The 26,714-nt window shown below is 38.7% G+C and overlaps 1 protein-coding gene across 8 annotated transcripts in view; it reads left to right on the forward strand.

Annotated features, from left to right (window-relative positions):
• The first annotated feature begins 1,318 nt into the window (after nucleotides 1–1,318).
• The window catches only part of brsk2b (BR serine/threonine kinase 2b), a 163,428-nt gene continuing 138,032 nt past the window's right edge, over nucleotides 1,319–26,714 (forward strand). For all 8 annotated transcript variants that reach the window (XM_016497074.1, XM_016497076.1, XM_016497080.1 and 5 more), the window contains exon 1: nucleotides 1,319–1,625. In XM_016497074.1, the coding sequence (XP_016352560.1) occupies nucleotides 1,535–1,625 (91 nt within the window). In that variant the 5' untranslated portion in view covers nucleotides 1,319–1,534. The remainder of the gene's footprint in view (nucleotides 1,626–26,714) is intronic.

The raw sequence follows: 26,714 nt of genomic DNA on the forward strand, positions 1-26,714 counted from the left end.
CTCTGCAGCACCTGATGCTCAAAGAGTAGCTAGGAGCCACGTGATTAGTGATTAGACAAAAACATGTCTTTTAGTGTGTTTTTTTTTTTATCTATATATGTGATTTGAAAGTATAACAAAATGACAATTTACAGATAATGTTAAAAAACAGATACATTTTTACCAAATATTTTAAGTACCTGCTTGTAAAAACTGTATATATCTATATATGTGATTTGAAAGTATAACAAAATGACAATTTACAGATAATGTTAAAAAACAGATAAATTTTTACCAAATATTTTAAGTACCTGCTTGTAAAAACTGTATATAATTTCAAAAAAGGCACTTTCCAGAAAATGTGTCTTGAAACTGTTAAAAAAGAAGACAGTATAAAAACCTTAATAAATGAAATAGTGAGCAAAATGAACTGTTTACCCTTCATAATATTTGATTGTCAGGAGGTGAAACTATTTAGATATGAGCCATTTTATTTTTCATTAATTTTCTATAGAGTTTGCAACCCTGTTGCTAAAATTTGGGGAATGCAGTTTTAAAATCCTTGTTTGTGTGTTTTTGCGGGTTTCTAGCAGTAAACATTAAATAGGCATTTAAACAGACAAAGTCAATACAACTGATTGAATGGCTAACACAGTCAACTTAATTTGTGTAAACACTGAGCAAATGTAATGAGGTTATTTAGGCCTACTCCCCCAATGCTGTGGAAAGGGTCCAAATTATTTATTTATTTATTTATTTATTTATTTATTGTAATATCGAGTTCATCAACAGAGTTGCACGCAAAATATGGAACGTGGATAAATGGTATGTAAAATGAGTTATGCATTTTTACTTTGTTTATAATGATTCTAAAGGTTATGTCACAATTATTGAGTGTCGTATTATTTTAATTGTTGAATACAGTCAAGAAGGTCAAGACCTCTGCGCTTTGACATCTGAACTATAGGTGGGGGATGGAACATTTACCCGACATGTGTTTAAAAATAGCTACTGCTAGATTAATATGTCTCATAAACATGGAATTCGTCGTGCCTCTAATTCTTCACACCCTGCACCTTAGGCTATTCGTAGAATATATACTACATTGTAAGTATATAGATAATTATAAATTAAATTCTCTAACTTTTTAATAATCAGCACAACGCATGCATCAAAATCAAGGAGGTTTATAATGTCTCATATGATGCAGTGTTAGGACACTGATTGTTCAGTCCGCGCTCTTCAGCATCTATGATGAAAAATGTGTTATGCGCGCACGCACGCAGGCAGGCAGGCGCAAGGCTGAGCATCACACGCACGCACGCACACACACACACACACACTGCTGTGAGATTATCAGAGCGCTCGGCAGCAGACAGAGAGAGAAAGAGGGAGACGCGGAGGAGAGCAGCAGCCCCACCGATCCTCAAGCGAGAGAGAGAGGCAGCGTCTGGAGCAAGAGCTGGGCGGGGAAATAACTGCGGTACTGAAGAAATACTTCATTGCCGAACTGCAGCAGTTTGCCGGCATCGCAACTTCGTCCGTGTAAAGCAAAATGTCATCGTCGGGAAAAGACAACAGCTCCCAACATGCGAATTACGTGGGACCGTATCGCCTGGAAAAGACGCTTGGCAAAGGACAGACAGGTTTGTCCTTTTGTGTGCTTGATATCAGGGATGGTGACGTGCTATCACCGCTGCTCAGTTATACACTTGCGCGATGACTAAATATGATGCGCGTGTGTGTGTGTGTGTTTGCGTGCGCTGACATGTCATTGTGAAGAGAGGTTTTCCGCAGATTAAGGACCTTAGCCTACTTTTCTGACCATCCGGTGAGATCTTATCAGTTGCAGAATGCTTTTTGGGTGGAACAAGTTGGCAAACGTTAATATTTTCGTTCTATAAAAGGAACTTGTCTTCGCAAATGACAGTTTGGCTTTGCGGCTCCGTTTTGCTTCTGGCTAATGCCGTTAATCCCGATTTGTCAGACAACGGGATGTGGTTGCATTTGCAGGTCCCACTGCTGAATCAATTTGCCCTGTACAAGAGCTAGAATTGAATGTTTGACATGAGGGTACAGGTGGCCCTCGGATGCTGCTGCTGCTGCTGATGGGACAGTTTTGCTGCATCCGTAGTGCACCATGTGTTCAACCTGATTCCTTCTGCAGTCCGGTGGTGCTGAAGTTTGAGAAACCAGTCTTGCTTTAGTTTTGCTACAGGCCACTGAAAGATTGTTGGCTGATTTGAGCTGTTGTAATAAACAATAATCATCTAGGTTTTATATGACCACACAATGAATGACAAAGGTTATTCTTATGTTGATGTCGGCTTATTGCTGCGAATTGCTGTATGACATGGGAGTGTGGAAGAAGTATTGATCTGGCGGCAATTTTTTGTACTCAATATTCTGTGGCCAGTGGCTTCTTCTGGTGTGGCTTTGGTAGAGAAGAGTTATTGAGTCGACATCCCTGGCCATTCGTATCCAAGTGCCTGCGGCTGTTATGTAACAAATGAACTGCAACTGTTAAAGTATAGATTGACTGTGTTTTGAAGAACACAGAGGCCAGAGTTTGTAGTCAGGTCTTCAGGCATTTCCCATTAAAAGAATCCAGTAAGGCTGCACTCTGTACAGTCATAACATAGACATATAGATGCATTGTTGACAACTTATTATATATTATTAGCTCATGAAATTGTAATTTCAGTTTTGTGGCTTTTAGTTTGTGTCTGTTAGCTTCGAAGCCATATAGTGTCCTGGACATGTTTAAATTTACTTTCAACATCTAAAAATTTCAGTCTCTTCCTGAGTCCAAACATACTACATGAACAGCAGTACATTGAGTCAGTAGGATGGTTGAATATACAGTGTTTATGAAATAGTAGGCAACTAATATGTGTGGATGGTGTACTGTTTCTGCAGAGATTCTGAAGTGTAGACACTTTGCTCTCCTGTAAGTCCCGTTAGTAGCTGAGGAGCCATCAGATTCAAAAAATTGAGAACTGTGGGGTTGGTGGATCTTTTCAAGCGCTATAGATACCAGGAAAGTTGTTACTTGTGTTTAAATTATACTTAACAATACCCGAGTAAATCATTTTTTTGTAATTGCTAATAGTATGTTCCAAGTCAACTAGAATACATGTCAAATGAGAGTGCCAACATGGTGGGTGTTGTATATCTATGAATATAGACCTGCATACTTGAAGAACGCAATTCATCAATGGTTGAGAACTGTTTAGTACGTTAATTCAGTCCATATTCTGACAGAGATTCTTTCTTGTGAGAAAATGGGCCAAAAATATTGATGACTCAACTTGCACTCATGGTAGTCTCTACATTTTTGTCCAGTAAGAATGTCACTGACCACCTGCTTCTGCCTAGCAACAGCTGTTAGAAGATCACGGTTCATAGATGTAATGGAAACTTAAAGGTTTTAGCTATTCAAAACTTGTCAGACAATCAACCCCTTAATATGTCTTGCTCAAACTTCCTATTTCAATTAGAAAATACATTGTCACTTGAAAATATACTGCAATCATCAAGTCATTCCACGGGGTCTTAAAGTGATGGTTCACTCAAAAATGACAATTCTGTCATTATTTACACAAAAAAGTTATTTTGGAAAATCTCTCAGTGGGTCCGTAAAATGGAAGTCACCAAAATGGTTTGGTTACCAACATGCTTCAAAATATCTTCTTTTGTGTTCCTCAAAAGAAAAAAAGTTTGGAATGACATGAGAATTTTCATTTTTGCCTAAACTATGCTGAATTATGGTCAGATTTCTCAGTTAACCCAACAATATGCAACCAGTGCTAACAATGTTTATATGACGTGATGACTGTAAATACATGCAACAGAAGTTCAACAGAAGAGACAGCACACACTGTTCATTTGCAGATAGAATGTTCTGTCGGCAATTAAACTATTGGCACCACTTCTTAAAATAAATCCTTGTGTAGCCCGTGGTTAGATGAGCGGGTTTGCTTCTGACTGGTTAACGGAGGGTATTCCTGCTTGTTCTGCCGCCGTTGGCATGGCTGCTGAGAGAATGCTGCACAATAAACGTCGTTTCCCAGTGCTGCCGCTGCAGAGGAGAGCCCATATGTCATGAGAGAGACTCACACAGAGAAAGAGGAGCTTGGGGGAGGGGTAGATGGGAAGGGGGGTTGGTTTGGGGATGAGGAAGAGAGAGAGAGTTCTCAGAGCTAAAGCGGGACCCCCATGGGAAACAGTAAAAAGGACGCTCTAGTTTAATTTACCCCCTCCCTCACCTTCCCAAATCAAAACGGATGTACGTGCCTGTATTTTTGCCTTCCCTGTTTCTTTGTGATGCTTCAGCCATCGCACATAGCATCCTTGCTGCTTAAGTCAGTTGAAAGTAGGCAGAGGAAGATTACGGGAGATCACTGGCTGAGACAGATTGGACTGTGGTAGTGGTAGTGAAAAACAATAATGTTGCAACAATAACTGCTTTATGAGACTCATGCAGTTACTGTGTATTTCTTTCTGCTAATTCGTTCTGTTCATATCCCCACTACTCTACTTATAGCCTCCTCTTCTCCTTCCCTCACTCTGTCAGGGTGTCCCAAAGGAGACCCGTTAATGAAGCGGCGAAGTACCTGAATCACGCACACTGTCACGGGCAGAAACGGAGCCCTCTCGCTGGGTCAGGGTTAGATGGCTTGTATGGGCAGGCTCCATGCAGAGTGGTGGTTGAGCCCCAGGCCTCCACTGCACTTCCAGCATGGACATGGAGATAATCAAGCTATATATACACATTACCTCAGGGCCAGTGAGTGTCCGTTACTGCAGAGGCGCTGGTGCAAGGCGGATATGAAGCGCTGCCGGCAGAACCACATAAAGTATGGTCATTTTGCTGCAGTGCAATAGGGTTCATTTCAGTCCAGGAAGTGCTTCTGCATATACGGGATGCCATTGCTCCTCTTTGCCAGAACGTAGTGTAGAAAAACACAGTTTTAGCACTAGAACTAATATAACTGTTAACAGCACTAAACAGAAGTGTGAAAGTAATGTCTACCATTGTTGGAACAAACAGATAGTGCTGCACTAAACTCATTCTCAATGTGTCTGTACCAGACTTGTTGAGATGTTCAAACAGAGATGTTTTGATATGAATGAGTTGTTTCAAATACTATGGAATTTACTATGGAATTTAGAATATGCAAATTGTTTTGAAATATTTACATATCATATGCGATTATTCTCCAATTTAAAGGCATAGTTAACCCAAAAATGAATATTCTGTCATCATTTGCTCACCATCATGTCGTTCCAAACCTGTATATGACTGACTTTCTTATGCAGAACACAAAAAAAAAGATGAATGTTTTTAACTGTTTTTGTCCATACAATAATAATCAGTGGGGTCCAAAAGAACATTAGTTTTCATTGACTTTCAGTGTATGGACAAAAAGAGCACTAAAACATTTTTTTTTTAAATATCTTCTTTTGTGTTGCTTAGAAGAAATCCATACATGATTTATTAAATGTAGCATGCGTGCGTAATAATTTCTGAGTGATCTATCACTTTAAATACAGTGGCCTGTAATATCAAAATAGACCTGTATTATCCAATTGGTTTCTTTGATTAATGGAGTGAGGTTATTGTTTAAAATAATATAGTTAGGAGGGCAAAATTAAATTACGCTCTAAGAAACAGCATCTTCATCAGCACAAAGAATGTTTTGTTTTTAGCCTGAAAAGCCTGTTTGAAATGTCAGCTGTTGACTGTCTTGCTGGGCTGACTTTGTGAACAATTTGTCAGTGTGTTTCTGTCTGAGGGGGTTGCCGTCTCCCAGACATATTCCAGCCTTCAGTTGGCTCTCATTTAGTAAGTGCTGGATAGCAGTGGTTGGTTGTCATGGCTGCGCCCCCTTCCCACAAGCCTTTTCTCACAATGGCCATGCTTTCCATCTTAGAGATCAGAGGCAGACAGCAACAGTCCTCGTAGCCCCTCTTTCCCACCCTTGATTTATGTAGATTACATTCAGTCTCCGCTATTAACACTGGAAGATGTACACAGAGGAATCTATGGAGGAATACGCAGCCTTTGCGTCATACGCAATAAATTAATCGTTCAGAAAAATGTTGAAGGAATGTGCGCAGGAATGATTAGTAGAGCAGAGCTGATTCCACTGATGGGCTCTTATGTGGGATTAGATGTATTTCTCATTTAAGGCTGGAATGAACTCCCAGCATTTTGTTCCTTGTTGACTAACAATTATATAAATATATTTTATATTTAGTGGTTTAATGCTCATTCTTGTCACTCTTCATCTTCACTCTGTATCCTCCCTCTTGGGCCTTAGGAACATTTCAAAGAGATTCCATGTTTTCCCTGCAAGTGTTTTGTTGCCAAACACGGTGAGAAATAATAAAATTAGGTGTGCTAGTAGTGTTGTTGTAAAATATTTTGTTAAATAGGTTGTGAATGTACTGTGCATACGTAGACCAAAAACTAAAGGTAAGTTTTTAAGTAACTGCTGAACCTACATAGCATTAACCCAATAGCATAAGGTCATCCATAGCCTTCAAGTCAGAACAGATGGGCTAAACTCCTAATCTGGCAGATTTAACATTATACACCAATTAAGGTCCCACCTTATATTAGGTGGCGTTAACTACTATGTGCTTATATATAAATGAATTAATTGGTACAATGCACTTATTGTGTACATACATGGTTTTACATTGTATTTATATATATTTTTTAAAATACCTGCATGTAATTACATCTGTAATTAATTTCTGTAATTGCATTTATAATTACAGTGCTGACCCATTCCTTACACCTTAACCCACCCTTAAACCTACCCATACCAAGTGTTTTCCAATACAATATGAACACAATAAGTACATTGTACTTATTTTTTGATGTAAGTACATAGTAGTTAAGGCCACCTAATATAAAGTGGGGCCCCAGTTAATAGTAACTATGGTAGGACCTAACCCTGTATTTTTGTGTATGATTGTTATGGTTGGGGTCAAAATGCCCTTAAGTGGATTCAGTATAATTCAGACAAAATCACTCTATGAAAAACAAACTGTGAATATTATAAAATGTATTTTAACTATTTTTGTAGCATTTAAACAAAATAAATTGTGTACACAATACATTTTAACACAATAAATTCTAATACATTTTACACAGAAGCAAGAAGTGTGGAAAAGCTCTTCTCTGTGCATTCCTGAACCGCAAAGAGTAGATTATGGTGATAGCAATGCCAAGATCATGGGTTCAGTTCCCAGCAAACTGAACATGCATGGACTGATAAAAAAGTGCAACTTTAATGCAATTAAGTTTCTTTGGATAAATGACCCTAAATTTAGAAAAGTCACAAAATTTCAAGAAAAATCATAGGTTGACCGATATTTCCATCAACTCAAAAATGAAAATGGGTCAGATTGACCCACAACATAATGAAATTGCATGATAAGCACCATTTTCTTTCCTGTGTTGATAAATTTCCTATTGCATTTGATAGTTAGTCTATGGCAGGTGGTGTTGGGAGAGGGGCATTCACTTTCTAGAGAGCATTTGATTGGACTGAAAATCTGCGTAATGCAGGATGAGTCATCAATGTGATTTCCAGAATGGAAAGACTATAAACTTTAAATGTATATATGTGCTTACAAGTGAATTTTGTCAATGTTTTGGAGTACACTAGCTTATGACCTCAAAGCGGACTCAAGTTTTGATTTCATGGTATTAATGACTAGATTTATAGTGTGAGTCTGGTCTCTAAATGTCTTAAAAGCTAGTTTCTCTTCTTTTTTGGTGGTCATTTGTGCAGACAGAAATTAAGCTGTTTCATTTACGCTGCCCACATTGTCTGTGGCATGGTGCTGTACATTGCATTGTGTAGTTTTGGTAGTCCCCTCCCCCTTCCCCACTGCAGAAAATTGCTCCCTAGTGCCTGATGCAGCTGTGAAGCCTTTTATCAGAGAAACACAGCAGAGACCCTTAACTCCTGGTGTTGTCCCTTCCATGTTCCTCTCTCTATCTCCATCACACCACCCCTGTCAACAGCATCTTCTACCTTTGCTGCCTTAACGTGAATGCCTGGTATCTGCTCTTTACACAACCTATGAAGGTTTTAGCTGGAGGGTATTGACAGTCCCAAGGCTGGAGTCACAAGACCCACTTGGGCAGTTCTGATGTGACTTGATTTGCGAATTGCCTTGTGAAGAAGCATCTGATCAGAAATGGGACAGCCAGGAGAAATAATTACCCAAATGGCAACCTTACTGTAGATTGTTGTACAAGTATCCTTAAATGCTACCAGTACATCTGCAGTGACACAGGAGTCCTAACAGTGGGCAACTGCTCAACAGATGGACTAATTCTGGGTTTAATTAGGATAGACATTTAGCCTGTAGCCCATGTAAAGCACTCTCGTGCCTGCGCGAGTTCAAGTCAAAACAGAGACTGCAAGCACAGATTAATAGGAATATACTGATAGTACATGGACAGAGAGTTAGAGGAGGGAGAAGGGGTGAAATAAGTGAAAGGTGCAGAAATAGATGTGGAGGGAGAGAGCAGTATGAGAGAGAGTTTGAGTGGAATAGATTGTAGAGAACTTGAAAGGGAGGGGAGATAAACATACAGTGTAGGAGAGGGAGAGAGAAACAGTTTAAAGGGATAGTTCACCCCCCAAAAAATCTGTCAGCATTTATTCACCCTTATATCATTCCAAACTAACACAAATGAAGATATGTTTATTGAACCCAGAGTAATCTCTGTCTCTCCATTAACGGTCTATTCAACCGAAACGTTGAGGCTTCAAAGAGATTGTAAGAATTATCAGTATAAATCAGGTGGTTCATGTGGTGGAGTCTTCTCAAAAGACACAATCACTTTATAGGCTGAACAGATTAAATTAGGCAAAAAAGCATTAAAGCATTAATCAGTGTACATACATAGAGCTCACCAAATAAGGTAAACTGAAGCTCATTTGATGCATGCTTATTTGATGCATAAGAACAGACCTCATTGGCTCTTGGTGCATCAAACAAGCATGTAAATATGGTAAACAGAAGCTCAGTGTATGTGCGTTGACCAGGGTTGAAGACAGAATCACAACAGATCAAAATTTCATTCACTGATAATCTTCCACTCCAGTGAGCTGTTAAGAGTTGCATCTGGGTCATTGAGTCCAGAACCAGATGAGTCCAATTTGTGAACTGGGTCTATGATTCATTAAAAGGTTCCAACTACCAAGTATGATTCATTCATGAAACAAACATGGGCACTTTCAGTGAATGATGATTTCCATTAGTTTTTTTGTCTATTACTCAGATATTATATAGCTTTAGAAAACTTGGAAAAAATGCATGAGTATGAATCATCTTTTTGGTGCATTTTGGAGCTTGACAGTTCAAGTCTTCATTTACTATACATAAACATATTGAAAACCAGGCCCGGTTCTTGACGGCTATAGAAGGGTGGGCTGGCAGATATCCTGGGTGGGCATTTTTTTGTCATCATATCATCATATAGTCTAGACCAGTGGTTCTCAACCCGCGGCCAGTCACGAATTCAAATGCGGCCCACTGTCACGGAAACACCTGCCTCACCAGCCGAATCAACCTCCTACACCCGCTCACAATCACCTGATTACTGATCACGGACACCTGCACCCACTTACCACGTTGTTTCCACCAGCGCGGCAATCTTTTTTCATCACTAATTGATGAATGTCTAAAATATAATAATAAGGAGAAGCCTAAAACAGGCCCGAGGCCCAGCCCGTGTCTGAACTATGACGTGAAAATTGTCCCGAAGCCCGGCCCTAGGGGCGTAAAAAAGTCGTTGAAATGCAGGGCTCTAGCTCTAATCTAGCACACAGAAAACGATTTGACTGAAAATGTATCAGAACAGATGAAAGAAAGATAGTGGTCATCTACGCAATTAAAATATTTTTATTTTAAGATATGCACCCATTCAATTTCAATTGTTGAAAACACAAAACAGAAAAATGCTATTGTCATAATCAATTATGAATAAGGCTACATGAATCACGTAAATGACAGACCTACTTTCAATTCAAAAGTGCGGAATTTGACATAAAAATTCGAATAGTTGCATCACTGGTCAAGCCGACTGTTGCTATAGTAACGAACGCAACTTTCATCGCACAAGCTCTTCTTTACTTTCATTTTTCATTCTTACATTCAGCATTAACAGCAAGCCAAAAGGAGTAAGCTTTCAACTGAACTGTATAGCCTACAATTTAGACAATTATATTAGCCTATGCTCTTGTCCCGTCCATGCAATGAATGCACGTTATTGAATGAGTGGGTTTTTTAGAACATTAAAATTGCTCAGATAATTTCAGTGGTAGGGTATGATACATATTCATGTAGCCTATTAAACTCCTCGTAACTCGCAAACTCCCTGTGATAGCACACAAATATTTCTGCCCGTTTTCGCTCGTTGTTATGCCTCTGCTTTTCTGCAACAGACTGAAGCGTGAATTCAGTGCGCCTTGCATTCAGCTAATAAAATAATTTATAAATACAATTTTCTTGTGTTATTTTATTATTGTTGGGGCAGTCTCCAGCTATATCTTAAACTTCTCAAAATACAGTCCGCTTCAGATTGGTTTTAATTGCTGCATAAAAAAATTAACGCAATCTTTATCTAATTCTGATTGGGTGGGCAAGACGGTCATTTGGGTGGGCTCAGCCCACAGCTGCCCATGTCTGGAGCCGGCCCTGTTGAAAACAGTGTCCAGTATATTCTTTATAAATGTACCTTTTATATATTTATTGAATCAAGTTTTGAATGACATATAGGCGAGTAAACAATGACAGAATTCATTTTTAGCAATGCAATTTTTGCATTACTGCAAAAAGATATCACATATTCAAGCACACTTACCAAAAGAACATGTCAGACTCAACCAGTTTCAAATGATTGAAGGCTAAACAAGCAATTTTATCACAAAGCACGCTGAAAATAAAAATGATAATACTACGTTACAGTACAAAATTATTCATTCATTATTTTCTTTGGGTGCCATTGTGCTAGTACTGTTTGAATGAAGTGAGGTGCCATGTCATTTTGTACGCATGATTGATTGGTAAAGAACCCACAAGGGCTGAATATCCTGTCCAGATGGTGGGGTTTGGTCAGGCTGTGTCATTAGTCAGGTGGTTGCTGATGCTTGTTGGCCCCTTTATTCGTAACTGAACGGCTTCAGCTTTTCTTTTACTCAAGAGTAAATTAGAGGGGAGAATGTACAGGTGAAAATGAACAGGGTTTGAGAGAATGTGTGTATGTGCATCCAGCTTATAGACTAGCTGTTTCACACTTTCACAGAGTATTAATTGGGCAGTACTACATCTTTTCAACCAATCACTGCCTGAGCAGCACAAACCCAGCAATAGCATAATAGCTACACACATCTTTTTCCTTCTGTCTAAGACAAGTTGAGGGTTTCTATGGAAACCGGGGGAGGCTCTGTGCAAGTTTATACATATGTTTTCTGGACGGCTGTGCCGCCTGGTTCCTCGGCCTTGCCTGGAGGGTCCAGCAATTAATTGTAGCTTCTCTGCCTGAGCTATTAGAATGTGAATGAGGATCTCCCCCATCTCTTAATGTGTGCTGATTAATGCCTTTCAAGGCCGAATTTGAGCTTGGACCTTGTCTGATATTATCTGTAAGCTTATAATTTCACACATAATGGCTGGATCTGTACCGATGGGACTTTTTGAATGGCCAAAGGTTCCTGTATAACTGAACATACAGTTTAATCTCTGTGTGTACTTTAAAGTCTAAAGTGGTTGGAAGACCTGAAAGTCTTGCCTATAAAGTGTCCAGACATGTTCATACTTTGTCACACTGTAATTTTCATGTTCATCTGTCAAACTGTCATATCAGTGGTCTAATAATAGCTGTTTTATTTTGCATGTAGCGGGTCATCTCATGGGGGTGCCATGTTGAGATCATATGGCCAGCCAAATATTATTCGCTTTATCTTGGTAACTGCTTGGTTATTAGACATGTTCAAGAAATGAATGAATCATGCCATTTATTCAATGACCTGAAAACGTTTGTGTTACATAACAATTTGTATCTGTCAGGTCTATGAGGCCTTAAAGAGTTCAGTCAGAAATGAGAATGCTGTTGTGTCATTCCAATCCTGTATGACTGTCACATGTTTGTTTCTGTTTAGTTCCTGTTTGCCCCTATTTGGTTCAGTTCCTGTTCTCATTTAGTTAATCATCGTATATTCTGTTCACCTGTTTTGATTGATTACTCCTCACCTGTTTCTGTTCTCCCTGATTACGTTCCATGTGTTTATAAGCCCTGTGTTTTCCTCCATTCCCTTGTCTTGCGTTAAAGTTACATCGTGGTTGTTGTCTCCCTCTGTTTCCAAGTGTTTTGTTCTTGTTTTGATAATTAAAGACTCTATCGTGGATTACTTCCTCTCCGTGTGCTTCCTCCACACCGTGACCGGTGACAATGACATACTTCTGTTGAACATAAAAGAAGATATTTTGAAAAATGCTGCAGTGTTTTTTTTTTCTTCTCCGTAATAGTGAAAGTTAGTGCTTGGACCACAACATTGTTCAAAATATCTCCTTTTATGTTCCACAAAAGAGAGAACATCATACAGGTTTGGAACGACATGAGAGTACATGATAATGGAGTTTCCATTTTTGGGAGAACTGAGTCTGAGGCTATACCGCAAAAAACAAGTGTGTATATCACTGCATAGGTCCAAAACCACAAGATATTGGCCAGTGCAACATAAACCTAAAACAACTTGAGTGCACCTGTAAATAGACGAAACCTGAAAGAAAAATGAGCACATTATTGCTATTGAGGGGGCTTTAGAAGCACTGAAATTAATGGCGAAAGTGTTTTCAGAGATTAAATTTAGAAATCAGTGGGAAATCAGAACAAAGGCTGCTTATTTTGACACCAACACAATACAGGGAGAGGGAGACAGAGAAAGATAGAAGAGTTATTTATAATGAATGTTTCTCCGAGCAAACGCAGGTTACGCACGTTATTTTTCAGTGCTTTCATTAGTTTGCCTGTGACACTGCCTCATTAATTCTCTGCCTTTCAATGTAGCTTGTGTTAATATAGTTGTAATGAAATATTCAGCTGTTTCTCCATGAGGAATGTATGAGGTTTGTTGCTCTACAGGGATCTATCTCACACACACAGTTCAGACAGCATAGCCATTTTCTGCTATTATTACAAATTTGAATGTGGCTAGTAAATGGGTTTACAGGCATGTTTTGCACATGATCAGTGCTGAGGTATAGGCATAAAGGAAGCAAGATTGTAGGAAAATCAGCCAGCATGTGTTCTTGAGGACACTGAGACATTTGCCTCCACAGCTGAACTATCCTGAGATAGAAGTCACAGAGCTTGTGGATACACGTGGCATGAAGCATTGCATAGTAATTCTGTGCAGTTTCATGCCATATAGGCTACACTATGTAGTGAATACTTTCTGTAACTGGTTTAATAATACTCTCTCTTATGCTTATTGATAATGTGGATAGAACAAGACAATTGTATTTAAACTATTATTAGGACTGGGTAATGACAGCTTCCTGATTCAGTTCAGATTAGGTTTTGATTCCTAAGCTATCTATTCAATTTGATTCATTTTGCTACCATTTTGGTATCTTTTAGTTACTGCCCATGTTGCTATTCGTTCATATGAAATAATTTCTCTCTCAGATATTGCTGTGAATTATGCAGGGCAGAGTTTCAGACTGATTCACTCTGGTCTTTTTGAACTATTCATTCAAACAACCCGTTTATAATAGTAGTTTGTTTCGGGAATCAGACTATACTAGTCACATTTTACAATTTTAATTCTCTAAAAAGAACCAGCTCATAAGTAAAATCAATATTACCCAGCCCTAACAATATTTTTTAAATCCATTTTTAATTTTCTGTCATACTTTAAAATGTGAAGCGTTCACACTACAGGGTAGTCGATGTGTTACTACTACTGAAATTAATTACACTTTACAAGTGTTTTGTGTAACACGGACACAGTAATATGTCACCAGACTTGCTTTATTTGAGCTATGAAAGCTAATGGCCTGCAATAATTTGTGCAATTGACAGGAAATTATTCATCCGTTTCCATTTCAAGTAGCCCTGCTCCTGTAGTGACTTTTCTCATGCCTGAATGAGCTTTGTGTTGTAAATGACATCATGTGACAATCCCCTCATGTCCATATGACCTGGACACAGCCAATGAGAGGTCCCACTAACTAGATAACTGTGTCAGCATGAATCATTGTTATTGATATTGCCTGGCACATTATACCAGGCAGGGCATACGGTTCAGAGTTTTTTGTCCCATTTACCCCCATTAGAAACTAAAATAATCCATACATGGCGTAACTAGAAATCCACCCACATATTACAATAACACACACACACAAACACACACACACACACACACACACACTAAGGAACTAGGTCGTTCTGCATCTGGACACAACTACAAGAGATAGCAGTGCACCGCCTCGGGCTACATTGGGGTTGTGATCTCTCCACGATGTCAAGACCCCTCACACCCCGTAGGATACACACAGATGGCCTCACGACTGCTTGTGCGTGTCTTGTGTCCGTGCGTGAGATTCTCTGCAGCTTTTAGCCTCTGCGCAGGCTTCTGATCAAGTGGCATAATCAGATTAGGGAGGTGGGGGAGAGGGTGAACAGACATTATTTTCACTTTGACTGCAATGATGACAGGTACTGCCACAGGCATATTGAGAGAGAGACAGTTTGGTTGCGAGCTAATTCCTCTGTGTGTGTGCGCGCGCACACCGGGGTCTTTCTAATTTAGTTGTGCTCTGGACTGAGGCGGCTCAAGGAGTGAGGCTGTGTTACTGCATTACAGCACAGCAACTGTTGCCAGACGTGTCTCTGTGGAGATGCGGCACACATGCTGAGCACATCTGGCTTGGGCGAGTGCTGCCTGGTTCAGCATGGCAACAGCATCACACAGCCCTGCAGACCGTCACAAGGAGGGGTCAGGGCCTGCACTGAGCTCAGATTTTACCCATCACATTGAATGCAGATCTGCTGCCTGTTCTGTATTCATTTTTGAGCTGAGAGTCAAGATTGATATGCTGATCTAATTTAGGCCATTATTGTGCTGTTTTATTGTCGACATTGACTTATTAAACCCTGAATTGTTTATTAGTAATCGATATAATTGATGACAGTTGTGATTACATTAGGGCATAGTGTTTCTTCTTATTGTCTGCTGTAAGTGTTGCTGAGATGTAGTTTCATAAGGGTGCACATCTCAGGCCTGTGTTCGAATGCAAGTGCATTATTGCTTTTTTTGCGTGGTTTTATATTACCCATATTACGCTTGTGCAGTCCGGTATTATATTCTCCTTGCATTAGCCACAGAGTGCTTTATGAAAGATATTATTTTCAGCTGTTCGGTTTATGCTGAGGAAGAAAAACTCTTTATTTCAGTACATTACATGTGGGCATCTTCCTCTGTTTTCAGCCCCGTCACTATGGTTACAGCAGTGTTTGACTATATGTGTGTTAGCATTTTTTTGATTTTATATGTTTAATGGATTGGGATTGTCAGCGAATAGCAGCAATAAAATAGCATGTTAAGCAGAGCAAATGAAATTTACAGTTCCTAATATTGACTGATTGGTTTAGCCTGTGATATATTCAAAATGGTATGGAAGCTTTATTGACTAATGTTCCTCTTTTAATAACTAAATTCACATGCACAAGAAAATTTAGGTTGAAATCAAAATTTGGTCATATTTTGATTATGCATGCTTCATGTAGATGTGCTAACCTGCTTATGCCAATAATCTTATTTTTTTGTATGTTTTGTTTAGCAAGGGCACATTCAATTAATCAAAAGTGACAGACATTTATGATGTTACAAAAGATTTCCATTTCAAATAAATTAGGGCTAGTCCGAATACCATTTTTTGAGCTTCGAAGCTTCGGTAGTAATTAACACCGAATATTCGAAGCTTCGGAGGGAGGGGGCTGAACATATTCTTCTCCAACCCTCTATATTGCAAGTAAATCACTCGCATATGCGACTAAATCTTACTCTGGGCGACTAAATGATGTCTAATATTAGCCAATTGCTAATAAATTCTCAGATTTGACTCGCCAGTGTGTGAGTTGGAGGTTAAGTATAAGTGTAGCACAGATATATTTTCACTCACAGAACACTCTGACTGAGCGCTTCAGAGTTTCACTCTCCGTCAAGCGATCTGTGCTGTTTTTCAGTTCATCTGAATGGATGTGCAGAACGCACCTGTATTTAAAGTACCGTAAACTCTAGTGTGAAGGCGCACAACTCGCCGTCGCTTTAATGATAGCGTTGTGTTTCTCACACATGCAAAGAGAGAGAGCGAGAGTCTTGCATACCACGCTGAATCGACGCGCTACATGTAAACCATATTCTTTCTGTCTGTCTGTTTGCATTTTTATTATGTCGAGAACCGTTAATCCAATCGACTTCACGCGTGGCGGGTGTGTTGCTGCGGACCCAATGGAGTGCAGTGTCGCATTTTGGTGCAATATGGACACGCGACACGTTCAGACTTAATAACATTTTTAATAAACTACAGAACAGCGCGAGCCGGAAGCGGCGTGCCTCACGCGGGCAAGGTTTATATGCTCCAAAAACGGACACTGCACTAGTGGTACAAAACACACAGGTCTGTTAAGAGCAATATTTTTAATAAGGTAGCCTAACATTTTTCTAACAAACAAATCACTCCCAAATCAGAAATTAGCAGCACAGTAATTACTGACACCGTAAAGGGTAGGCTATTTAAATAAAAGAACGAAAAATAAATGAACGAAGTACAACGAACTAAATAAAGAACACGGTAGCATACTTTCAATAACAGCATCACACATTTTAATTAACGAACAGTTTAAATAAAATTAAATGAATTCCTTTATATAGAATAAAACAAACTGTAATAGGCTAACTAGAACAAGGGCGCGGGCAGTGCTTATATGCTCCGAGAACGGACACTGCACTAGTGATACAAAACACACAGGTCTGTTAAGAGCAATACTTTTAATAAGGTAGCCTAACATTTTTCTAACAAACAAATCACTCCCAAATCAGAAATTAGCAGCACAGTAATTACTGACACCGTAAAGGGTAGGCTATTTAAATAAAAGAACGAAAAATAAATGAACGAAGTACAACGAACTAAATAAAGAACACGGTAGCATACTTTCAATAACAGCATCACACATTTTAATTAACGAACAGTTCAAATAAAATGAAATGAATTCCCTTATATAGAATAAAACAAACTGTATAGGCTAAATAGAACAAGTTAACTGGGATGTACCTATAGACAAATTATTATTAGGCTGGGCTACTGTACGTTTTTTATGACTGCCGTATTCACAAGTATTTTCCAAGCAAATTAAGCGCACGTTTTTATCATGTGTAAAATTACTGAATAACATGGCGGATAAAAGCAGCTCGTTTTTTTATACCAACAATATACTATAGGCGTACTACTTACAGAACTCAGGTGATTTTTCAGACTTGATGTGTTGTTGTGGTAGGCCAGTTTCAAATCGCATATTTGGCACACTGCCTTTGTCTTGTCCTCACTCAATTTAAAGTGCTCCCACACAGCTGAAGTCTTCGGCATTTTTGTCTTCTCTTCCAGATGAACTGAATCATGACGTTCACTCATGGGCGATTAATATTCAAGCGTGAATAAGAACCGTTTCGCGGGGGATGCCAGGTGTTCGAGAAAAAAAAAAAGAATATTCAAATCTCAAAATTGAAAATCGAATGCCAACCCACCGAACGAATATTCGAATAATCGAATATTCTGATCCAGCCCTAAAATAAATGCAGTTCTTTTGAACTTTCTATTCATCAAAGAATCCTGAAAAAAATGTGTCATGTTTTCCACAAAAATATTAAATAACACGACTGATTTCAACATTGATAAAAATATGTTTTGAGCACCAAATCATCATATTAGAATGATTTCTGAAGGATCATGTGATATTGAAGACAGATTAAATAAATGCAGCATTAAAAAAATAATCTTACTGACCCCATATTTTTGAATGGTTGTGTTATTCTGCACACTATGTCTGAATATGCTCAGAAACATCACATAATCGAAGAAACACTTATTGGATTGAGGAAGAAACAGATTATTGTAGCAAACATTAGAAATGTACAAACTGTAACATGAGTTACTTAAAAAATATTGAAATACAGGGCAAGAACGAGCATATCCAGTATTTTCACAAGTAGAGTGGGAAAAGAATGTGCATTATTCAGAATATTCTGATTACATGTCTAAAGGAATATTCCAACAGTTGTGAACCGTGTAACCCAAAATGAAAGGCATGTAAACGTGGTCAATGATTGATTGCAATAATGTTGATGCAGATTTAAAGTGGGTGAGGTATTAGGTATGTTTGGTTGGGTAGCTGGCAGAAAGCAGGTCATGTTGCCCCACTGTGTAACCGGCTGACCAGATGAGGGGGTTTGGGGATTAGTCAGGCCCCCACAGCTGCAGCCACAGTCCTGAGTAGAACAGATGGCCGTCTGCATGTTAAGGCAGTCACCCCCACCACCACAACACACATGCACAAACACACAGCATATGACAGAGGCATCGTTGTGACATTGTGCTATACACAACTATTATCTCCATTATTCATGTTGCATGATTATGTAATGATTTGATTGTACATCCTGGTGTTGACTGATCCGCGGCCGGCACTCAGAGACACTCAGCAGACACTCTGAGCTGGGCAGTGTCACTTTGCCTGTGGCTCAATGCCAAACAGATTCAAGGGTGTCGTACTCCTTGCTTGGATACAGTCAGAGTGCTCGATGAGGTGAGGGGTCAGATTCACTCGCACCTTTGACGTGTTTGCTTTGAAACATCCAGACCTTGAAGTACAAAAAAGCTTGTTTTGTGTGAACCATCTCTGTATTATTCATCATACCACAATAAAATGAGAAACATTTATGAACGTGACATGTTAAATTTATTGATTATAGTCATAATGATCATTTTGTTGTTCAAAAAGAGGCCACATGAATTGAAATGGAAAAAGGGTGAATGACATTATTCCATAATTTAGCTGATCGTGTTTAGCAAATCATGTACAGAACGCATTGGATGTTCTGTAATGATGAGAACATAATGAAATATTATTCATTATTTCCTTTCGCCAGTGAATTGCATGAATATGCCGTGCATATTTCAGAAATGGCCTGCAGTGTTGAAACTGAACTGGCGGTATGAATCTGACCTCTCTCGCTGAGCAAGCATCACATCACCAGCACTTGATGGATGATTGGCCATATTTCCAGAATAATCAAAGACTAATGAGGTAACAATCACAGATTACGTCATTGTTTTTGGATGACATCCCAGATTTCCGAAGACCCCTGGGTAAAAGCACTCCCACCCCCCAGCTTTCCATCTCCCTCTTTGTCTGTTTCTTGTTCTCCCTCCATCTTTCTCCTAGTGCTTCCTTTGTGTTTGGCTGGAGAGCATGCCTGCTGGAGGGGCTCTATGACTCATAGTAGAGCAGAACTGTATTTTTAGCACTGATTCACCCCTTGCCATGGTGCTTCCTGTGAGGAATATGAAAACCCATGAAGCACATTTCTCGTAGCTCCATTATCAAGCATCATTTAACAGGTGCTAGCCGCACGTTTACAGAACGCAGAGGGGGAGCATGGGAATAAATGTCAGGATGCTTGAACTTTGGTGTTTTACATCTCGGACGGTTTTAGAAACAACTTTGCAACTCATTCCATGTATTTTTGCCATTGCAGTGTGGAGGAACTGAAAAAGGAAGCCGATGTTGTGACATAAACGACTTGCTTTTTGACCCTTTCACTTTTGACATGGTTTGGCTCTCGTTCTTCACTCTTTCTTACTCTCTCTACTTCCTTCTTTCGTTGTTTCAACTCGGTCTTGGATTAAAGCCGATTAGCATAGGCTCTGATTGCGGCGTGCTGTGCCGCCCTCCCCCATCTTTCTTTGTGCTGCCGTCTTGCACCTCCCAAAATAGTGTGGAAAAAATGCAGTGTAAGTAGATTTAGCAAAAAATGGGGCAAATTTTATGCATGGATATGCAACAATCAACACAATCTGGACAATGATGAAGCTGCTGTTTTTAGCCATTAGGAGTTTTTACCACCTGCTGTACACCCAGTTAGGCCCTCCTCTGACTATCAGCCCCTGGAGCGAGAGTGGCCTCAATTTAAGCAAATGGAGAGCCAGAAGTACCATTGATGTTTAATTCCCCTTGTGGCCGGTCAGTCATAATTTGCTTGTGGTGGATTTCCACAAAGCTGTTTGTATGAATATACTCTAAATACATAGTAGAGTATGCTTGAATTGCTCTCTTGTCAAAGAGTTATAGACAGTTCACAAAGCATATTAAAACACTAGGCCCTACACAAACTGGAAAGCAGCAAATTTTTTTTCATACTTCTTATGCTCAAAATTAGACAATATGGTAAATATGTCAATAATAAAAAGCACTTTTAGTGGATGCTTGCACTTGTGAAAACAAGTATGCTTAATTGTACTGAATGTGTTATAGTCTGCTTCAAATCTTAATAGTGTATTTTTGGAAAAAAAAACAACAACTGTACTTGCAGATAATGTATTCCTGAAATTAACAGCCACTTTTTGGAACTTGTTTGGAGTTATTCTTAACACACTTAAGTACACTTTTAAAAAGTGCATTTTGTATTGTTAAATTAAAAGTTTTACATGACAGTACAATTTTAAATAATTTGTTTTAATCAATCAAATGTTTTAATACTCTTTTGTCTTGTTTTAAAGAAGTTAACTCATATTTGTTTTATTAAAATTAAAGCACATGTACATGTACGTAATTATAATTTTATTACATTTAAACTTGTAATCTTACATTACATTTAATTTTTTTCAGTATTTTAAATGTGCTTTCAACTTCATTACAATCGTGAAATTATAAATATATTTAAATACATGTTTAAATAGAAATGACATTAAACATTGCATTTAATATAAATGTAAACTATAATACATTTTCATTTATTTGCAAATAACATGCAGTTAAGTATTAAAAACATTAAATTCTGTTCACACTTAAGTATGTTCTTTTAAAGTATATTATTTTCCTAATAAGTATTCTTTTTAAAAGTATCCTAAAGCGCTACTGCCTTTTCTTAAAGTTGCATTGACAAAAAAGGGAATGGAATCTATGACCTATAGGGCAACTGCTAATCTGTTTGTCGTTTAGCTGCTAGCATTAGCCTTCAGGATTTATACTAGCATTCAAGGCTGGAGTTTTTCTCTCTGTCGATTATATGTCAAGATGAACTTTTGGCTGAATGTTAAGTTAGCATTTTTAGTCAGTACATTTACATGCTAGTTATAATTGAGCTACAGCATTTTTTGAACTATAGGCTTCATAATTCATGACACAATACGTAATTAAATATTTGAAGTATTTAGAACATGCTGTGCATCACCACGAGACGTAATACCATACTGTTTCGTTGAAATAAAGAATATTTTCTGCCTGATTCTCTGTGTTTGATGGTTGCCTCATGATAGATTCTTGCTTCAGCTTTCTTCTGCTATACACCTGCCTTGCAGATCAAAACTCATCCAAGCAAATGTAAAAGAAATGTAAAAAAACACTCTGAAGCGACGCCTCCGAGAAAGAATAGAGGACAGGACGCCCCAGAGTGAGAGCTTGCTGAAGAATGAGCGTTCTTTACAAATATCATTCATGGTCGTATGTTAACGCCTCTGTCAGTGTCTGTGAAGAATAAAGCCATTTCATGGTGAATGCGTGGCTATGGCAGGAATAAGGAGGGAGACTGTCAGGATTCATTGATTTTCAAGAGAGTGAAAAACATCAACAACAGGCTTATCACAAAGCCATTTAGCCCTGACTATGAGAGACTGAGCTGGAGAGAGAAATTGGATCGCAGGGCATATTTCCTATTATAGCATTAGCTTAAAGAAACTTCTAGTGATTGAACATGTCTTAAAAATGGGAATGAAATTCATTTACTGCTTAAAAAACATCTAAAAAGCCATTTTGGCCCTTCTACTCGGGCTAGTCAATTAAAACGCACTGAATTGATTATGTGCCCTGCAGGTTAATAATAGTGGGTTTTAGCTTGGCAGGCATATGAAAATGAAAATGGAAAAGTAAAATCTAAATACTTAAAATCATGCCTTTAGGGACTCGTAGATTTTGGACGATATTAGGCAGTATCTTGATCAAAAGACCCGTGAATATGGATTTGTTTTCTTTTCTGGAGCTTATGGACTTAACCCACTGCTGTCTGCCGCACCAGGGAATCAAGAACACTGTGCTGTCTGTGGCTATACAGTAAGAGTATTAGCATCTGACTTTTGGCATTCGTACTGTTTATGACATCTGCCTCCGGGAACCGTGGTTTCCTTTGTGAATCCCCAAGGTTCATATTATAGATGGGGGGTGGTATTGCAGACATCCAGTTCAAGGAAACGTACCAGCATGGCATGCAATTACTGGCACACCACAGTAGCTGCATTTCATTCATCTCTAATGTATGATGTCATAGTGTTTCTCAGCGCTGCTGTTGGCTTGACACTTTACGCATGTGTAATGATTACAGCAATGCAGTAACAATGGAAGCCTGTTCGTGAAGTGTGATCCCTTATACAAAGTGTACCATCACTCCCAATATAATAGTAGTGCTGTTCAAACCCTGTGATGCTCTGAGCTCATGGTCTGACACATTGAAAAGTGTGTGTTGTGTGAGATGTGGGATGCTGCTTTTGTAATACTTTGTATGCTTTGACATTTCATATTTCCAGCCCTTCAATCTCACTTTCGTGGCAGTAGATCAGTGATTCTCAAACTGTGGATCAAACCATTGATGGATTTCTAGTGGTCTGTGAGTTGACTGGCTGATTCAGACCTAAAGAAAAAAAAACAGGCCTGAACAAATATAGAATTATTTTAATTGACAGCATCAACATTGTATCAATTAATTCATACATTATTAATTGACTAATCAACTCATAACAATGAATACATATAAAATATAAAGTGTTTCTATTGTTTCACTGCTATACCGTATCTGACAATTTCAAGGCACGGTTGTATTAGCAACATTTCTGCAAAATTTTGTGTTCACAAAGGTCCATTGTCAATAGTATATTGATGTATGAAGCACTGATCACATAAAAGTCACTTCAGTTTCAAATCAAGCAGCTTTCATTTGGTCAACTTGACCATCTTGAATCAGTGCAAAATCTTTCACCCTCATGCGAAATTCCAGATTGTGTCAATTAATCCAAAATTCTGTCATGAAACTCTAGATGGTGCAGTCTGATAGGTTGTAACTCAGTCTGACATAATGACATCATTATTCACATGGCACAGCTGATTGGTACTTTTCGTATCAGAAGCCAATGAGCTTGCTGCTTAACATTCAAACACTCAGCTAGTGCTTGCTGTAGCAGTTGCAGCGCACTTCAGAAACCCTCCACCTCCCCAGCTCCACCTGTATAGATCTGCTACGGGGTGTTTTCATGTATGTTATATATGGGGGTTACTTCATATATGTTATATGTGCAGCAGCAGTATTTCTTACATGCTCACAGCAGCATGTCTGTGGATGTATTGGCAGTAGCAAGTCTCAGTACTTGCTCTGCCACAGCAGTAGCAGCGTAGCAGATCTATTCTGCAAAGACCAAACACATTAACATTGTCATTTATATTACCATGCTAAATTCTCATTGAGCTGTCATGACAGAACGATTGGAATGACTGGTCTTGCCCACAAAAATTTGCCAAACAAAGATAAATGTGACCACACCTTCGGTGTATGGAAGTCTTCAGTCCAATTTTCTAGCTAGCAAACAGTTGGCTGATTTAGGTTCATTAGCTAAGAGTAGAAATAAGAACAAGACCGCAGTCTGGCAAATTATGGGTTGGTAAAACTGGTTCTAAATTATAAACTAAGAATCATTTGTACGCTACTTAACAGAATCACTGTTCTAGATGTATATTTGTGCCCTGGAAAGGCCACATCAGTTTGACGACTCAGCTAGATCAAAGCATTGTATAGCCCTTGACATATATGACGAGGGACTAGTAATATCTCTTGGACACTCTTGTTTTAATCTAAACCAAAATGTATGTTTGCTGAGTTCAACAGCATCAGGTGTTCGGGGACTTATTCGCTCTGAGCTGAAGTGGAAATACAAATATCATATAGCAATAGCTTTGTATATCTAATATATTCTAAAATGAACAAATTTCACTGTGTCAACTTGCCAGATGTGAATATGGCCTTTTTGCAGTTCCTTTTGTAAGTAACTCTTACCAAATACTAATATATTTTTAAAATACCAGAAGGCTCTCGAACCAGCCATAGACATTAGACACTTAATCTTGTCTAAGCAAAACACCAGTCAAAACATTGAGAGTGACTAACATTTGATGCCACGCTAGATGTTCCGCAGTCTTTGATCCCAGCTGGCACACAGTCACCCATTCCCAAATGCAAGGTCAACGGAGAGCTCATGGCTCCATGCACACAGGAAATTGCTGACTGCACAAGAGGAAGTATTTAACACTCTGCCACCCCCCATAAGGCCTGGGACACAATCAGGAACGGTGAAATTACTTTTCTGCTGATGCCTATCCGCTCTTTCTTGTTGATAAGTACTCTGAGATTTTCTTCATTATTTTCCCTTTTTCATTTTCTTTGCCAAATGCAGACACACATGAAATAATTGCTGGATGAGTTTTTTTTTCTTTTAACATATCCTGTGCTGTAAGGACCAAAAAAAAAGAGAATATTAAAATGTCATAAAGCTATTCCAAAGGCTGTGCCTTTCAATATTTCAGGCAATATTTTGGCTATTTGGTGTCAATTTTAACCGGACACTGCAGAAAAAAATATAATATGTTTTATTAGATTATTATTGAGTTTATAAATATAATATTTATGACGGTTCATTATTGTTTTTGTTTTGCTACAAAGTCATTCAGATAATTCAATTTAGCATGTTCGATAAAAATATTATGGGTTTATATCTACACACAGATTAATTTATACATATTCATGCATATGTGGTGTTGAGGAAAAGAAACCTCAGGCCTTGGATCAATAGCAACTGTTCCTGGCATGAAGCCATGTGTTGTTATGAGTGGTCGCTTGTATTGTTTTGTAAGGTTGTGTTTCAGGGCTGACTCCCCTGCCACACTTGTCCATTGCTTCACTTTCCACAGACAAAAGAAGGCTGGACCTCTCTGCTCTCAATAGAGCAAATTTATCTTCTAGAGAAAAGAATACTGAGCGATTTCAAAACAAACCCTCCCCCTTTAGCACTTTTACCTCTCGCTAGATCACTGGGAGGACATTATGGCTACTTTGCTGTAAGGTTTCAGCTTGGCAAGTGTGTGTTTGTCTATAAATATAAGTGCCAGTGTATTTGACTTTTGGCATAACCCCTCCCCTTCAGTTTGTCTCTGCAGCGAGCTCTGCATCTCATTGACAACATGAAGCCTTGCAGAAAGATTTTTACTGACCCACTTCTGTCTGTATGTACACTAGAGGTGTGATTGTGAAAAGTTGGCCTTTTGTATTGAGGTCCCCCAGCAGTCACTTTCAGTTTTGTCTTTCAAGACTCATCTTTGATAATCAAAATGAAATATTTAAGCATTTTTTGTTCACTACTAACTCCACTTTCACTTGGTCACCTGAAGTAGTAAATGCTATAAAATAGCAAGCATTATTATACAGGACATTATTATAAGAATTATACAGGATCATCTTCAAGTCGATGTGTCAGCATGGTGATGTATTTTATGTATCATACACATAATGGTAATTAATATCTTTATTCTTTGGCCTGACTACACTCTCAAACAGCTAATAATGTGTTGCTACTGTTACTCAAACCATGTTCCTGCTCGCCATTTCAGACAGCTACAGTCTACAAATCGACATCCTTAGGTAGAATCTCTTTACTAATGATATGAAAAGCCCCACCCTGCAAATTGGTGGCAATGCTTATATGTTTGTAATGGTAGGAATAGGGCTTTTTTAAAACCACATTTTTGAGACTGTAAGGAAGAAAATGAAGCTATTGATAACAACATTTTGGAAGAAATAATACAGCACCTTAAATCGTCAACCTGCGACCTTGACACACTTCCCACATCTTTTTTCAAAAGTGTGTTAAACTGTTTAGAAGCAGATCTCTTAGAAGTGGTGAACGCCTCACTTCTTTCTGGGACTTTTCCAAACTCTCTGAAAACTGCAGTTGTTAAGCCCCTCCTGAAAAAGAGCAATCTTGATAACACCATATTTAGTAACTACAGACCAAAAAAGGTTGTTTTTAATCGCCTTTATCACCAGCAGGGTGGACTATTGTAATGGTCTCCTCTAATGGTCGACCGATATATCGCCAAGGCATTTTTCAAATATCGGCATCGGCCGATACGTTTTTCTGTTTGGCCGATGCGTTCGTATCGGGACTTTTATTTTGACGGCGCTGAGAATGGCAGCTCCTGAACACACAGTGCTCACATTCTCCCTCTTGTTCGCTGTCGTCGTTAACAGTTTAACTGTCTAATAATCAGATAGAACTGTTAAACAAAGGAATTAAAATGTATACAAAAAAGTATTATAACGATT

Source organism: Sinocyclocheilus anshuiensis, unplaced genomic scaffold (assembly GCF_001515605.1).
Source record: "Sinocyclocheilus anshuiensis isolate Anshui unplaced genomic scaffold, SAMN03320099.WGS_v1.1 scaffold502, whole genome shotgun sequence".
NCBI classification, from domain to species: Eukaryota; Metazoa; Chordata; class Actinopteri; order Cypriniformes; family Cyprinidae; genus Sinocyclocheilus; species Sinocyclocheilus anshuiensis.